General features: G+C 57.3%; 2 protein-coding genes across 2 annotated transcripts in view; one reads left to right on the forward strand and one right to left on the reverse strand.

Moving 5' to 3' along the window:
* The window catches only part of CMTM4 (CKLF-like MARVEL transmembrane domain containing 4), a 47,292-nt gene extending 41,766 nt beyond the window's left edge, over positions 1 to 5,526 (forward strand). Inside the window, exons 3-4 of the mRNA XM_004690500.2 lie at positions 1,123 to 1,221; positions 2,198 to 5,526. Coding sequence (XP_004690557.1) covers positions 1,123 to 1,221; positions 2,198 to 2,362 — 264 coding nt within the window. The 3' untranslated portion in view covers positions 2,363 to 5,526. The remainder of the gene's footprint in view (positions 1 to 1,122; positions 1,222 to 2,197) is intronic.
* Positions 5,527 to 9,216: 3,690 nt separating this feature from the next.
* Positions 9,217 to 15,303, reverse strand: CMTM3 (CKLF-like MARVEL transmembrane domain containing 3). Its single transcript, XM_004690233.2, has 5 exons — positions 15,208 to 15,303; positions 13,407 to 13,562; positions 12,394 to 12,489; positions 11,919 to 12,039; positions 9,217 to 10,292 (listed from the first exon to the last, which is right to left on the reverse strand). Exons 1-5 carry the CDS (start codon positions 15,301 to 15,303, stop codon positions 10,264 to 10,266), a joined length of 498 nt encoding a protein of 165 aa, XP_004690290.1. The 3' UTR covers positions 9,217 to 10,263.
* Positions 15,304 to 15,741: the final 438 nt, after the last annotated feature.

Below are 15,741 nucleotides of genomic sequence, written 5' to 3' on the forward strand. Positions count from 1 at the left end.
TATATGTACCACATCTTTCTAATCCAGTCATCTACTTTTGGGCATTTGGGCTGCTTCCATGTTTTTCCAATTGTAAATAAAGCAGCAGTAAACATGGGACCAGCAGCCCCTTTTCACATCATGAAGAAGAGGTATGAAACGGATCTGGGCCTCCAGGCCAGCCAGGAGGCCCTACCGATGTGACGGGGTAACCCCAACGTGGCGCTCACGGCAGCTGGGACTTTCTTTCCCAGGGGAGATCATGGAGGCCTTACTGGGTGTGCCCCAAGCTCTCAAGGGCCTGATGCCAGTGTAGCAATAACAGAAGCAAGAATGATGCTTCGTATTAATAACAGAAGTAACAGTACATGCAAAGTGGCAGTTACAGAAGTAACCGTGAGTGCTTGGGGAACCCTCACTCTGAGCCCGGCCAGACTTGGCACTGGGGTGTTGTCCCACTTCCTTAAAGCCACTCCCAGCGGAGGGCAGCAGCCCCCACATCAGGCGCAGAAACAGAGAAGCAAAGCCCAGAGTCAGGGCTAACGGGGGCCCGTCTGGCGGCGCCTCTTCGTCAGTGTGCTCTGGTCCTCCCAACAGGCACCGGCAGGGGTTAGATCTTTGAAGCATTGGATACGTAACCGGATTTTCTTAGTAAGACTCTTAGGAGAAAAGCCTCTAGGCGTTAGCCACACAGAGGCTTCAAACCCATGCGTAAGAAAGAATTGGAGGACTCAGTGTGCCCTCGCGTCTGAGCTCTGGGCTTGAGCTGTCACCCATGAGTGAGGGGACACTGGAGGGCATGTCCCTGGTTTCAGTGCATTCTGGATTCCTGGGGAATCCATCTACGCCAAGATGAACTGCCAGTGAAAACAGAACCTCGGATGGTAAGGAGTGTGCATGTCCTTGTGCAACAGTAACGCTGTTGATTAAAACGAGGGATTTTGTTGCCGTGGTTTACCAGGCAGCATCACGAACTTGCCATCTTTGCCCGCCTTTGTGTGGCCAACGCCCCTGAGCTATCGAGACAGGAAAACAGAACCCCATGGCTGGGTATTGTGCTTATTTGGAGAGTTCTTCAATTGCTTTCAGGGCAAAGGATGCTATGGCTCTTTTCAAGTGAACCTGTTTCATCTCTTTCTTTAGGATTTGGTCAACACTGGACTGAGCACTTTCTTTTTCTTTATTGCATCGATCGTACTGGCTGCTTTAAACCACCAAGCCGGAGCAGAGATCGCTGCCGTGGTAAGTGAACTCGGCTGGCTCGGCACCAGGCCCATTCGTGAACTTCCTGCCACTTGCTCTCCTCTGTCCTTAGTCGGTATCCTCATCCTCCGGGGACTTGTTCTCCGCTAGCAGCCGGCCCGGATCCCTCAGGGTGGACCCTGCAGTCCCGCAGTCTCACCCTTGTTTCCCCGAGGCTCTGATGGCCACTCACGTTTGCAAACCCCTGCTGGATAAGTGCTAGTTGAGGTGCCTTCCAGGCCTCTGGGGCCAGGGTGGGGTCCCGGGAAAGAACTGGTCTTGACACCAGTGAGCAGTCAGATGGCATCTTCATGCTTGCAGGCAGAATGCCACAGGGGCGCGGGGGAGCCAGTAACACAGGACTCTCTGGGCTCTCAGTTTCTGTATTTACAAAGACTCTGCATCACTTTCGTACTGGGAGGGAGGATGAAAAGACTTACTAGGTATGTTAGCTGCGCTCCCGGTGTCACGCGGGCTCATGACTTACCATTTGTCGTCTAATAATGAAAACTGCACTTCTCCCCTGGAGCACTCGGAGCAGCCCAGGTGAGAGGCGGACAGGTGGCAGGTGGGGGGTCCAGTCGCTGATTTGGAATCTCTGGGCTGACAGTTTGATTTGGGGCTCGTGTGGGGCCCTGATTTTGTCTTTATGGTACTTCGTCTACATTATCTTTTCCAGCCCATGACCAGTGGCCATGTAGGTGCAGTCAAAGAGGCACTTTTGTGACAGACAGGCCCAGCGGACTTCCAAGGACACTCAGGCTGTCCTCGGGCCAGGCAGGACCTGGCGTGGGCCAGCTGGTAGAGGCGAGGTCACAGCCCGGCAGCGGCACGTTCTGTGGGCTGGGCTTCCGGGCACAGCTGGACGGCGCTGCAGCATTTGGGTCACTGTCGGCCACCAGGGCTGCGTCCTGGCCAGAGGCCCTGGCCACAGGGGCGTGTGTGCCCCAGGACTAAGCAGGCCTGTTTCTTGCAGATATTCGGTTTCTTGGCAACTGCGGTGTATGCGGTGAACACATTCCTGGCAGTGCAGAAGTGGAGAGTCAGCCTGCGCCAGCAGAGTGCCAGCGACTACATCCGCGCCCGCACCGAGTCCAGAGACGTGGACAGCCGGCCCGAGATCCAGCGCCTGGACACGTGAGGGCCTGCCAGCGTCCTCCCTCTCTCGTCCTGTGCCCATCCTTTCAATCAAGTTGTCTGTCCCTTGTCACAGCAGATCTTCATGTGATTCAGTTGAAGTTTGTCCTTTTTTGTAAAAGTTCATTTCGGGAGAGGGTTCTTAGGGTGGCCTGTTCGTGGGCGCGTGAGGCTGGGCGCCCCGGGCAGGGGTGTTGAGACAGGAGCGGGCGTCAGAGACCCGCGGGTCCTCCACCTCGGCCGCGGGAGCAGCTGGCCTCGTGGGGTCCGTACTGCCCCAGAGCACGGGCTTCGCATCAGACCCCCCGCCCCAAGATTTGTATTCATCAAGACTGGATTAAATAGGGGCTGCTGGGGGGGAGAAAAGTCATGAAGGCAAGGGGCAGACCAGCCAGCCTGCAGTGATTTTGGGGCCCGAATCACCTCCGGGCCAGTGTGCCAGTGCGTGTAGCCTTGCTGCAGTTCTTCCCCGCCCCCCTCCACCCCCGTCTTCACACCCAGGGTGTCGAGGCAGCCAGCACAGGCCCGGGGCTGAGGCTCTCGGATGTGCTGGCCTCCTTGCTGGGCCTGGACGTCACAGGGGTGACTGCCGTGCTCTGGGGACACCGCCACGGGCCCCCTCTCCCACCTCCACTGCTGAGAAGTCACCTGATTCCTGCTCCTGTGAATCACCCCTGGACCCCAAATTCTCCTCCAGGAACGTGGGCACCATCCTGTTGTCCAGCTTCCTGCTTACCCTGAATGCTCTGAGGCTGAATCGCAGTGTCTGCAGTTTCACCTTCTCAGGTAGCAAAAGCCCGAAAGAGGGACAGCCCTGTCCAGCAGCCGAACGCTTGCCGGTCTGCCGGCCTCACGCCCGCGGTGGGGACGCCTGAGGATTGCTGTTTCTCAGATGCCCAAGAAGAGCCCGACGGGGCTCCGAGCAGATTTGTCTAAGATTTGAAAATACTTGAATTTGCGCTGCGACGGACCCTCCCGCTGATGTTTCAGAAGGCCCGGGCTGCGGCCGGGCGCCCTGGGGCCAGGACTGCGGACGCTGATCGTGGAAGCCGGGGACAGTTCCGATGACACACGGTCTGGGACTGATTCTTGATAGAGCAAAGATGATTGCGGTGAATGAGCTCATTGAGCCCCTGTGATGCTGTAGATTTGGTTTTGTTTTTCTGTCGGAGATTGTCTCCTCTACGGGAACATCATTTTCACTCTGTGAACTGTCCTTAATGTTTACAAACCTCACTCTCGTTCTAATGCTTTGTGTTTGGCCCTCACCAAGGGAAACACACAGCGGGCGGGGAGGCCTTGCCGTGGTGTGGAGGACGCCCGGGATCTTGTCCTCGCGACTGTTTACAGCTCTAGCAGTGTGCTGTGGCGCGAGAGCATGAGCGCGCGCGTCGGGGTGCCGGGTTGACGTGCGGGGAGGCCTCCATCCGTGCATGAGACCATCGCCTTATGCAAGAGCGGCGTCTGATTCCCGGGGCTGTGGGAGCGAGAGCAGGCGAAACTGCTGGCCGGGACTCTGCAGGAGTGGCCCTTTGCTGCCTCTGAGGGCTCAGGGTTGGGGTCCGCTCCCTGGACTATATCGGCGCCATCCCCCCCAGTGCCTTTTGGGGACAGCACCCCAGGTCACACAGTCTGGCTCCTGGGCTGTGTCAGGGGCTCTGGGCTCCCGGGCACCCCGGTGTTTCTGAGGGCCACTCAGTTTCCTTCTCCAGAAGGCAGTCAGGCAGGTCCCGTCTGCGAGAGTCTTGGCCCTCAGAACTCCACGAGGCCCCACAGAGCAGGCACCGAAGCTTTGACCCTACTGCGGGCTGTGACTTTGGAGGGGGTGACACCTGGATTTCACCCGCTCATGCCATGTATTTATTTTGCATTCCTTGGGTGTGTGGGGGTCAGACTTGTGCTTATCTCCCTCTAAGGCTTCCACTTAAAAACAGGGTCACAGAAGCTCCCCTTCGCATTCAAGCGGGCCCACTTGGAAGGACAGGACCACCCTGGACGTTCATCAGAAATCTCTTGCTGGGGCTCATGTTACTTGGCCTCAATAAAGAGCCGCCTGTGAAATGGGACCGACAGAAAAGCGCCGTGCGGGTAGGATCGTTGCCCAGGTCTTCCCAGTCACTTCGGTAACGCCAGTGTTTGCTCTCGTGTCAGGGCGGCGGCATCCTCCCGAGGACATGTCAGCTGCCCGGGAAACCGAATGCCGGCCGGAGGTACAAGGCGATGACACCCTGTGCCACAGAGCGGCCTAGGAGATGGTTTGTGTCTTAGCCCTTGGAAATATTTATGTCCTGTAACTATTTAATACTTTTATGCCATGAGGCTCTCCCATGGTTTCTGTAAATATATTTGTTTGTATTTAACTAGCTGCCACTACAGGTACAGGTACGTGCTCCCACTGGTGGGGTGCAGGCCACGAGGGGCCTGGGGTTGTCTGTGGGGAACGGAGAGACCTGCGTTCTCCTTATGTTGCCTTGCATATGAATAAGGCCATCTAGATTTGGGGGCCCTCGGAGGGGTTTTTTAATTTTTTTTTTTTTTTTGGGCAATTGGCAGAAGGCATGCGTTTGCATTTAGCAGCTCCAGCTCGGGCCCGTGTCAGTTTAGTTTGGGGCATTTCAAGGCTGAGGGAATCTTTGTGCTTCTCAGTTTTCTGGTGGGGCGATATTGATTTTCACAGTATGTGCCAGACTGGAAGAGAACTGCGGTGGTTGACTGGGTTGCTGGCGGCTGCATGGTGGAAACCCTGAAGCATTTGGTGGAACCTCTGGTGGTTTCAGGCGGATGCAAACACTGACGTCTTGGGAGAAAGTTTATCTTGGCTCCGGTCTGGCCGAGGTGGTGGTTATTTATTTTTTTCACCTCTGGGTCTCCTTTATCCTCCCTTCGCTCTGCTGAAGGCATGGGGAGAAGTACCTCTCCCCTTTCATACAGGGATTACAGTCAGGAAAGCCGAAATACACAGCGAAGGCCGAGGAAGGGTCAGGGCGGTCACAGGTTAAAGTCTCAGAGAAGTTTGACTTAAGGTAAAGAAAACGGATTTTGCTTGGCAGCCGCTGCCATCCAAGAAAGCTTTGTGGCTGTTGAAAGCCTTCCTAGTCATCTGCCTTGCTTTGAGGCTTCTTTTGAGATTCAGGCTTGGGCTAAGCCATGAGGGTGGGGGAGGTGGGGGAGAGGGTGCCCAGGGGTTGAGGGGGGCCCAAGGAGATGAAGCACTAGCTCTTGGCTCTGCACCTGTGTGCACTCCGGCTGGCAGGGCATGGGCCTTGAACAGGTCTGCAGGACCCAGGGGTTCTCTTCCCCCGAGTCGTCGCCGTTTCACCGGCACCCACTCCCGGGACTCCCAGCAAGGCGACAGGCGTGGTGGACAGGCGAGGCCCAGGAGGTGAGAGGCGGCCAGACATCTGCTGCTGCGGGGCTGCCGGTCACGCTAGATGAGGCCAGCAACCCAAATGTCTTCAGAGAGTGTCTTTGGTGAGCCCTGTCTTTGTGCCTTCGGGAAAGTGAGGTCTTGTGTTCCGGAATCAGCTTGCAACAAGAGCTGAATGTTGGGGGCCCCTTCCTGCCTCTGTGGGCGGGCTCTGGGGGACTAGTGTGGGAACGAGAGGAACTGACCAGGTGCCGGTGCAGACAGGGTGCAGACCTAACACTGCCTCCTTGGCTTTGGAGGGTGCCTGGCTTTCCTTTGAATCGAGCGAGTCTTCTCTCCGCTGCCAGTGTTTGGAGATGCGACAGCCGATCTCGGGGAGAAGGGCATCTGAGCTATTTGACCTTTTACACTTCTCTTTACAACTTGTCTCTGAAAGGAAATATCCTCAATGTCTCTTGGGGGAATGTTCTCTTAAAGCTCTGTTCTGTGGCATTTCTGCACATGCACCAGTGGCATTGGTACTCGGCTTCAAACAGATAGGCTCTGACGTGTGTAGCTTCCTTGGTCCAGATTTTTATTCTATTTGGAAAACTTCTCAACCTTAGTTTTTGCTTTTTTCCCCTTCCCTTTCTAGTTTTGCTTAAAAGAACCCTAAAGAAAAAAGTTACAGATAAGCCTACTGAGTTTGATCAATGCAACCTGCTTAGAATAAACTTTAGACTACGAGTCCTTGAAGAGCGTCTTTCTCGTAGGGCCAGTGTTTCTGCTGGCCACGCAGATGCCCTGCAGCAGCTGTCTTCTGTGGGCACACAGCCGGGGGGCCCCCATTGAGGGGTCTGCGGCTGGACTCCAGCAAGAGCTCAGAACTTATCTCTGATGACCATGGCTGGCTTTGTCGATGGGATTCGGGGCCGGGCCCAGAGTTTCTTGTCCTCATGGTGCCTCAGAGGAGAGGTGTGAAATCACTGATTCAGAATATGGCCTCTATGGGATTCAGTGACAATCTGAAACCACCAGATCTGAGTCTCCTTTGGGGAGCACTGCTGAAGCCAGTAGGAAGCAACGCACCCCCTTTCAGCAGGACCGTCACCTGAAGGGCCCCATAGGAAGTGGGGGCCAGGTGCACATACCTGGCAGGACTAGGTCTGGGTGGCTGCTCCTTCTGCCTCCCCCTTGGCTTTCCTGCCTTTTCCAGAATCAGCTCTGTAAGTTCCAGGACTACTCTGCAGCAGTGAGGAAGACAGATACTGAGGGCTTGGAGGGAGAACGGGCTGGTCCACAGGCCAGGGGAGACAGAGGTGGGGAGGGAAATGGGGCCGGGAAGGATGCCAGGATGGCCCCCTAAAAGATGGCCCACCCCCAGAGAGGGGCCAGCTGCTCCCTCTCTCTGTAACCCTTTCAAAAGTGTACTTTTGAATCCTGCCTCCCTAGGAAATGTGGAGGAAGCCAGGGCTCTCCACAGCTTTCGTTTGACTTGATGTGGGCCCCTCTAACAGGACGCCAGGGGGTCGAAACTATCTGTATATGTTGAAATTTGTTTAGGGGTTTGGGAACCCGTGGCAAAAACACTAAACTATTTATTACAGCTCTGACTGTATTCCCCTCCCCCTCCCCAAGTAGATAATTCTGTCTTTGTATATTTCAAGACAAATAATAATCACTTCACCTTTGGTGCCTTCTGTGTGTCACGTGAGCACTCTTGTCTGTCATGGAATTGAAGAGAAGATGTACATTTAGTTAAATCAGATAACACTATTTTTGTAGCATGATTTTAGATTGTATCCTTTTAATATTCCTTTCAGCAATGCTGGTTTTGAGGTCTGGCCATTTTCCCTTGAAACTCCTTACGTATTTATAAAGGAAAAAAAACAAAGCCCAACAAAAAAACCAACCCTCTCTCTCCCCCCATTCCTTTCCTCCTCCTCTGCTATTTTCTCCCCGATTCCTTGTTTCTGCTTATTTAAATAGTCTGAGAGTAAGAGTATATTTCTGTGAAATAATTAATAATCAGTATAATGGCATCTGGAATTTTTGAACCTCTCATCCCATTTGGAGAGTGGTCCCCAATTCATGGCCTCGCCTTGTCTGGGTCTGTGCGGGTGAGGCCCGCTGCTGTGGGCTGCTGAGCCGGACGGGGTTCTCTGGCCCGGTGTCTTCCAGGATCAGCCTGGCCGTCCCTGTAGCCCTGCGGCCTGCCCCTGCGGGCCCCGGGGTCACCTTCCCCTTGGGTCTCCGCTTGGTTCACAGAAGCCCTGACTGAAGCTTCCTTGCTGTGAGGAGCTTGAGGGAGCCAGATGACACGCCAGCCACTCCTTTTGCGCTCCCTCCCCTGCAGGACATGAGCTATGTCTGGTCAAGAAAAATCTCAAGCAAACTTGCTGAGCCATTGCAAAATGAAGGACAGGATTTACCGAACCACAGAGTGACCGCCTGCTTTTGGCCTGTTGACGGGTCAGCCTATGTAACTGTTTTCTGACCCAGGAAATCAAGTCAGATAGCAAACGCCTCCAGTGTGAGTTACTCATTGGTATTTCACCCAGTAGCACTTTTGGGGGACAAGGTTAATTTAATAACAGTTACACTCTGCTTCCTAAGACTTTCTTCTCAACATAGTTGGGCGTTCTGAGGTGATGCCCATCTGGCAAACTTTGCTCTGTACTGTTGGTGAGAGCTCCCGCCCTGGCAGCTCCGGCTAAGACGGGCGCCCCAGGGTCAGCACCGCCCTGCTCCACCCGGCCTTGGTTTTGGCTCTGTCCACTTGGGAGTGGCCCGGGGGGCCGGAAGCCTTTCCTCCTGTCGGTGTGCCCCCGACACCAGACGAAGCCTCGCGTTGCACAGTCTCCCTCATTCTTTCTTTCGAAGGACCAATTTTTCATGGTACTTTGTCCTGATTGTTTTCATAGTGTTCAAATCTGTATTTTTGTATGTAGAGGGAAATAATTTTCTCAACACTAATCGCTAATGTTGTATTAAATCGTCATGAAGGAGTTCTTGTTTAATAAATGGACCTGTAAAAAGGCGCTGTCGCTCTCTCTGCTCCGGTTCACCCTCCGGCCCCCAGAGGCTGCGGGCCCAGCTGAGGGTCTGTGTACCCCTTGGGCACATTCAACCTCCATATTTTCCAGAACACACCTGTGAGGGAGTTGGGCACAACGCCTTGCTTCCCCCCTTGCCTGAGCAAAAAAGCCCAGTCCTGGGGTCTGCCCCGGGGGCTGAGGCCCTTTAAGGTGCCAACCGTTTCCAAACCAGGAGCTCCATCGGGGCCGGCTGCCCGACGCTGCCCGGGGACGTCATCCTGGTAAGTGAGGGAGAAGGGCGCCGGGGGGACCCGGGCAGATCACCACGCACTGTCAGGCTCTCGGCCGCCCGACAGGCGCTTGGTAGCTGAGTGAGCAGCAAAGGAGTCAGAGCTAGCGGGAGCCGGCACGCGGGGGTGAGCAGTCCCCACCGAGGGCACCGCTCCGGGCGATTCTCAGACACACATGCTCCCGGCAGGTAGTCAGCCTGGTTTAATCCATTGTGGGTTTTGTTCTCTCTTTTTTTTTTTTTTCAGAATAGGAGACTCACATGCACAAGAAAAAAAACGAGACTTTACAAATAGCCTCAACATGGAACTTTGGCTCATTCAGGCCTCTTGGGTCACAGGAAGTGCCATTTAAGAAGCTGCTTTGGTATAAAAAAAATTACATAAAGTTACAAAAATCTCACTGAACATACACACAGGGTCGCTGAGTGAAGTCAGAAGGCACGTCTCACCTCCCAGAGGGGCTCAGGAGACTGTGCTGGCCACGAGACGCACAGTGGCCCCAGAAGCTCTCCCCCAGACGGGGGGGATCCTGGCTGGGCCTGCCCAGCCACCCAGGATGCCACGGCCGGGCACCTCTGTCTTTCGGGCCTGGGAAGCTGGAGGGGGGGGGGGCGAGCATTTCTTTGAACAACCTTAGACCCGTAGCAGGTCACCCCAAGAAGACATGGTTCCCAAGGGTGCAAGATGTCAGTTATGGGCCCTGGCACCCCACTTCTCAGATGCCAGGCCCATGTCAGTTTTCTTCATGCTTCAAGGATAGAGGGACATGGTGCTCCTTGAACTGAAGAGTCTCAGGAGGAGCATCCGGACAAAGTGCGGTCACGAGCGGGGCAGCAAGGGGACAGAGCCCCTGGGGCCTGGTGGGGAGCCCTGAGGAGGGCTTTACTTACCCTCTCCGCTCCAGCCCACACCAACCCAAGTGTGTGTGTGTGTGTGTGTGGCGACGAGGCTTTGTCCCTTTTGCTTTTGGTTGCTTTTTTGGCAGGGGTTATAGGGCTTAAGGTCTGTGGGACAGATGTGGGGAGAAGAGCCGGGACATTCAAAATGCCTCACGTGCAGAGTGGTTAGACGGCGCTAGGCCAAGGGGTGCCGGCTGGCATGCTGGGCTCAGGAACGCCACCTCAGGCTGTGGGAGGCCCGCTCCATCAGAAACTCCCTGGAGAAGTCACAGCCTCCCTCCCGACACGTCCCCGGGGGCTGGAAGGTGCAGGGCCAAGGCCCCGGCAGGCCTTTAGTCGGAGTCGGAGTCGGAATTCTCCTCTGGAAGGAAAGCAGAGAGGGCACTGGGCAGGGAGCAGCGCCTGGGAGCTGGTTGCCGGAGCTCCCGGCGCCTCACACCCCACCCGGCCTGCATCTGTGCGAGCGCTTAACTCTCCAAATAGCAGAACAAGAAGCCAAAAAGCATTCGAGCCCGGGTCACCGCGACGTGCTCGCTGGGCCTCTCTCTGTCAACACGGCACCAGTGGCAACTGGTGGACGTCACAAAGGAAAAACCCCAGGAGCCCTTTCGGGGTACTGGCCTCAGTGGGGGACGGGCCAATGGTGCCTTGTGTTCAGCAGAGGGGCGGTTTCTGCTGGTTCACAAACAGGCCTGGCCGAGTCCTGCAGCGGGGCAGCAGGCACAGAGCAGGGGGACCCCAACTCCAGGCAGGGCCTCACCCACATGGAAATACTTGCTCTTTCCAACCTCTGGTACTTCCTCCTTCCCCTTGTGCCATTCTCCCAGCACACTCCCAGGCACCCAGCAGCACCCTCAAGGGTTCCCCACAGCCTCCTGGCTGGCACAGAGAACAGGCCTTCTAGCTCCCTTACAGCCAACACCTCCTCCGGGCACCTCTGTCCCTGTGCAGGCCCTGACTGGCTGTGAACGTCTAACTTGTCTGGACTGAGCTCCCCAAGGACAGGGAGTCTGTCTTGCAGGTCTGAGAGCCCAGTATGTGGCCAACCCGCAGGTGTGAGGTCAACAGAGGGCCCTGGAGGGAGCAGGGAGCACTGGACTGGGATGAGCACCTTTACTCAGTTGCAAGGAGCCAGCTACTTCCCAGAGCTTCTGGCCTAGAGCTGTCAGCCAAGAGAGGCATCGGCCCTTCTGTTTAAAGACCTCCTGGGGGTGCAGAGGGCAGTGGTGCACACAGAGGGCCAGTAGACCCCAGAGCCACTGAGCTGGCCGCCACTGGGGTCAGCTCCTGCGCTTCTGCGCTGCAGTCCCCATCTGCCCCTCCTGCCCCCGAGGGGCCTTCTGGCGGCCTCCCAGGCAGGACCAGCAGCCCTTCCTGTTACGCCCTTGCAGGAATCCCCTGCACGCCTGCCCTGTGCTGGGCACAGCATCCCTACAATGTGACTTAATGCTACAGGTAGCTTATTGCTATCCCATCTGTTGTCACAGATGGAAAGTCAGCCACCCCACTTCCAGCCTTCTTTTTTTTTTAAATAGGTTACCAGGCATGAGGGCCATTCTGAGTTGGAGAAGGCTGGTTTGCATTTTCCTTGGATATAAAAAGCAAAACAAGTCTGAGCTTCCGTGGGTGCCGAGGACACGGGCCCCTCCGCAAGGGGCCACAGGCAGGTGAGACTGCAGGACGGCTGTCGGGGCAGGCCAGCCCTCTGCAGCCCGGGAGTGAAGGGGCCTGACTGCCATGCCCTCAGATTGCCCGCTCAGGCGAGGCGAAGCCCCCGGGGGCCCGTGCTCCCCTAGGGGTCCGGATTTATGATCAGCGGTGTGTGAAAGGCCACGGGAACCAGGCTGTGACAACACCTCCCGCCGGTGGGGAGAGGAAACGGCCCTACTCCACTTAACCAAGCGGCCCAGGGAGGGCAGCGGCCCTGCAGCAAACCCCAGGTGATCCGCGGGGTTTCCAGGTGGAAATGCACAGGGGCAGCACCCACCTTCTGCCTTGTCAGCTGTGGTCTCGTCTGCGGAGTCCCCTTGTTTGAGGAACTTGGCCACGTCGTTAAAGATCAGGTAGAAATCAACTGCAAACACGATGGTGGCAAAGAAGCCAAATACCTGTGGGACACGGGCGGGGGGGTGGCATGCGTCACGGCCGCCCGGCCCCGGAGCCTGGGAGAGGGGCAGGCTGCCTGGGAGCGCCATCCCTGCCTCACGCTGACCTCCGCTTGGATAAGCAGCTAGGCTGGCAGGCACCAGACCCCACTCCCACTCATGACAAACAGAAAAGGAATGGCTAACCTGGCTCGCCAAGCAGCCTTCAAAACCTGGGGCTCAGTACGTTCCCAGTAGGACTCGAGTCCTCCAGGCTCACGTGACAGCCCCGGGGCCCAGGCGGGCACAGGAGGTCCCGCATGGCAGCAGTCCTGGACACTGCTGGGCACCCACCCCCGGGCCTGGCCGGCCACTCACCCCGGCTGCTTTGGACGCTCCGTCTGAGTACTTGGCGACAGCCGTGATGGAGATGGCGAAGTAGATGAGGGCGGCTGTGACACAGCGCAGGAAGTCCTGGGGAGACAGGGTGGTCCCCTCACCCTGAGCTCTCTGGAGTGGGGCGGAGGGTGGGGGGGCAGTGGGCTGGGAGCCAAGGCTGGCGACGGGGACTCGGAAGGGCACTGGGGGGCAGGCACAGGGCTGGAATCCCACCGCTCAGGGGGGACAGGCTGGTTCCGCAAGGCCCCCCTGCTGTGTGGCCTCACCTGAGCTCACCTGCCTCTGCCCAGGTGCTCCTGCCTCTGCCAGTCGCCCAGGCTGCCGGACCCTGATCCGGCTGGGTTGCCTGGCAGACAGCAGGATTGTGGCATTGCTGCAGCTGGCCCGGGGCTTGGCCAAGAAGCTGACCTCCGCACTTGACAGGGAGGCAGAAGTTGTACGTCTTGTCACCTGTATCCCTCCTGCTGTTCAATGGGGAGATCCCGCCCTGGGCCGCGTTTGCCACATACCTGTACAGGTCCATTTATGTGTCACGGTTTCTACCTGTCACTAAAGTGAGGATGCACCCCATCAGGAGCAGTGCCCCATTTCATACAGCAGGGTTCAGCACGGGGCTCTAGGCCCTCCCAGGTGATAAAACAGATCACCAGATGGCCGTGGTCTGGGTAAGCCCTGCAAGTCCTCAGTTAACCTGCCCTGCCCATGTGGAAATGGCTTGAATTCCTGTGGCTGAAGGCTTCTGGCTGGCCTAGCTGGGAGCACCAGCGCCACCTGGCGGCCGGGCCCAGGAACGGCCGCAGGGGTTCGCTCCTCAGGATCACTGAGGGGGGGGGGGTGCCGCTACTGCTATGGGTCATGTGGCTGCTGAGTGTCTGGGCCTGGAGCCAGAGACCTGAAGCCAGTCAAATGCTACCAGTCCCTGAGTGCAGTGAGAAAAGATGCAGGACGGGATGCCTGACTGCTGGGCACCTTCCAGGGCTCCTGGCACTCACCATCATGGGCCAGCACAAGCCCTGCCACTTGTCATTGAGCTGCATGGCGTCAGCAAAGAGGAAGTAGAGGGCCAGCAGGAACTCCAACAGAGGGGCCGTGAGGAAGGCAGATGCTGAGGACGCCACATAGCAGACAAAGGTGATGAACGAGAGACCCTGGGGGCAGGGGAAGGAGAAATCAGAACTCCTGCAGGGCCCCTCACCCAGTGCCCTGCTAAGCCAGGAGTGCTCAGGAAGACAGGCAGCCCCAGGAGGGAGCAGGGCCTGCCCAGCCCGCAGACCAGAGTTAGCACCACGGTGGAGCAGGTCTAGACAGCGCAGCCCTCTGCTCCTGGCCATGGTCCCGTGACCTTATAGCCTGCCAGGGCCCAGTGAGGCAGCCAGAGTCTCCCCAAGTGTCACGCCCCCTCCCCCAAGAGGCCACCTTCTGCGGCTCCCACTCCAGCTCCTACTGTACCAGGTCTGTGAGTTCACTCAACTCAGCTGGTGCCCAGTAGGGGCAAATCAAACCTGGGCAGTCTCAAGGGCAGCCTACCAGCAGGAGCTGGCTTCCAATAATTATACCCACCCCCTGACATTTGTGATTACCACCGAATGGAAATTTTATCTGAAAAAAAAAAATGCAATATGTAAATCTTGAGCTTTAGTTAATGACAGGCATGCTGAAGTGCTCAGCGTTGGAATGTACTAATGGCTGCAATTTACTTTGCATCCGGAAGATGGATGGGTGGGTGGGTAAGGGATGCCATAAAGCAAACAGAAACAGACCGCAGTGGTGCAGTCTAGGTGGTGGGTAAACAGGTGTTAATGGTGTGACGCTTGCTTTCCAGAATATATATATCTGCAGAGCTTCACAGTGAGAAAGTGTCTCGGGTGCTCAAACTGCTGCACCCTTCACCCCAACTCGGGCACTCTGTCCCGGGGAGCATCAGCATTCTCTGCAGCGCACGAGGGGGTGGGGAGGGGATGACAGATGCTGGGGACTCTGGTTCGTTCTGCAGACGGTGGGCTGTTGATTGGGCCTGTTCCTGTCGAGCTGGGGAACCTTCTTGGCCTTCACAGCCATGGGGTGCAGGTGCTGTGCACAGCCCCCTTTGTGGAAGAGCAGGCTGCGGGTCCCAGAGGTGAAGTGACTGGCCCAGTGTCACGCGGCATCAGAATTGGAACCCAGGGCTGGCTGGCCTACAGCTGGGATTCTTAAACACCCTGGCCTGTGGCACGGCCTGTCTGTCCTGGTTTCTGTCACCGTGGCAGGTGTGAGCACACCATGGCTGAGTAGCTGAGTGGAGTCTGGGGCTAGACCCAGGGGACCCCCTAGGGACGCCCAGGTGCTGCCTCAGACAAATGAGCTGCAGAGGTCCCAGGGGGTTCCCAGGGCTGCTGCCAGAGCTGAGCCCAACCCAGCCAACCCAAGCAGACGGGAGACAAGGCATCGGGCCTCCCAGGGTGGCAAGGCCTTGGGACCCTGACCAGAGCTGTCCACAGCTCCTGCTGCGGTGGGCTCGTGGCTCCACCCTCCAGAGTCCATGCTGGGCAGCGTCCTCCGGAGTGTGGTTTCCTCGGAGTGTGGTTTCCTCGTTCCCGGACTTGTGGTGGCCACTCCTCCCTCCTTCCTGTCTACTCAGCCCCCTCATTTGTGTGGGCCTGGGGCAGGCCTGGGGGGGCAGGGTTTCCCGGGAGGATTCCCTTGGTGTCTTCCCACACTGCGCCCACACTGCGCCCTCCTGCCCCACCCACTCCGCAGCTTTCCAGACCTGGATTCCTCACACCCAGTGTTGCCAAAAGCTGCCTCTGTTCTGACCAGAACCTCCATACCGTGGGATGGGCCTGTGGGGGCGGGGGGCATATTCAGTTTCTCCTCCAAAGTGACCCCCACAGCCGTGGGGCTGGGGCTCATGGCCAATCAGAAAGGAGGCTCTGGAGTGGGCCCTGGTGCCTCACAAGAGGAGGGCAGGTGCAGGGCAGGTGGCTCGGGTGGCCCCTGGGTAGAGGTGATGTGCCGACTTCCTGCCATCTGGGCGGCTACTTGGAAGAAACCCTCCCTCTGTCCCCACCCCCTGTGCTCTCCCATGACCCCCTCAACTGACCCACCTGTCAAATCCCCCAGCCCTGGGCCTCAGCTTTCTTGTCTGCAAAGTGGGAATTATCGACACGGGTTAGCAGGTTCTGGGGTTCTAAGTAATAAATGCGTCTCCCTCCTCCTGCCTCCTCTCTGCTCGGCCTCTTCCTCCCTTTCCTCTCCTTCCAGGAGACCCAGCACCCTCCCCCCCACCCCGCGCCCGCCCGCCCCCCGCGGAGTTTTGGGAGTGTCCGGAGGACAAAGGCCTGATGAGCG

Source organism: Condylura cristata, unplaced genomic scaffold, assembly GCF_000260355.1.
Source record: "Condylura cristata isolate star-nosed mole 26May11 unplaced genomic scaffold, ConCri1.0 scaffold00028, whole genome shotgun sequence".
NCBI lineage: Eukaryota > Metazoa > Chordata > Mammalia > Eulipotyphla > Talpidae > Condylura > Condylura cristata.

Coding starts and splice junctions, on each gene's coding strand:
- CMTM3 (XM_004690233.2), bottom strand. CDS start 15,303: ATGAGCCCCAGCCCCACGGCTGTGGGGGTCACTTTGGAGGAGAAACTG. Junction 13,563..15,207: donor CCCACGGTATGGAGGTTCTG/GTCAGAACAGAG, acceptor CCCTGCCCCCAG/GGTCTCTCGTTCATCACCTT. Junction 12,040..12,393: donor GAGCGTCCAAAGCAGCCGGG/GTGAGTGGCCGG, acceptor CGTGTCCCACAG/GTATTTGGCTTCTTTGCCAC.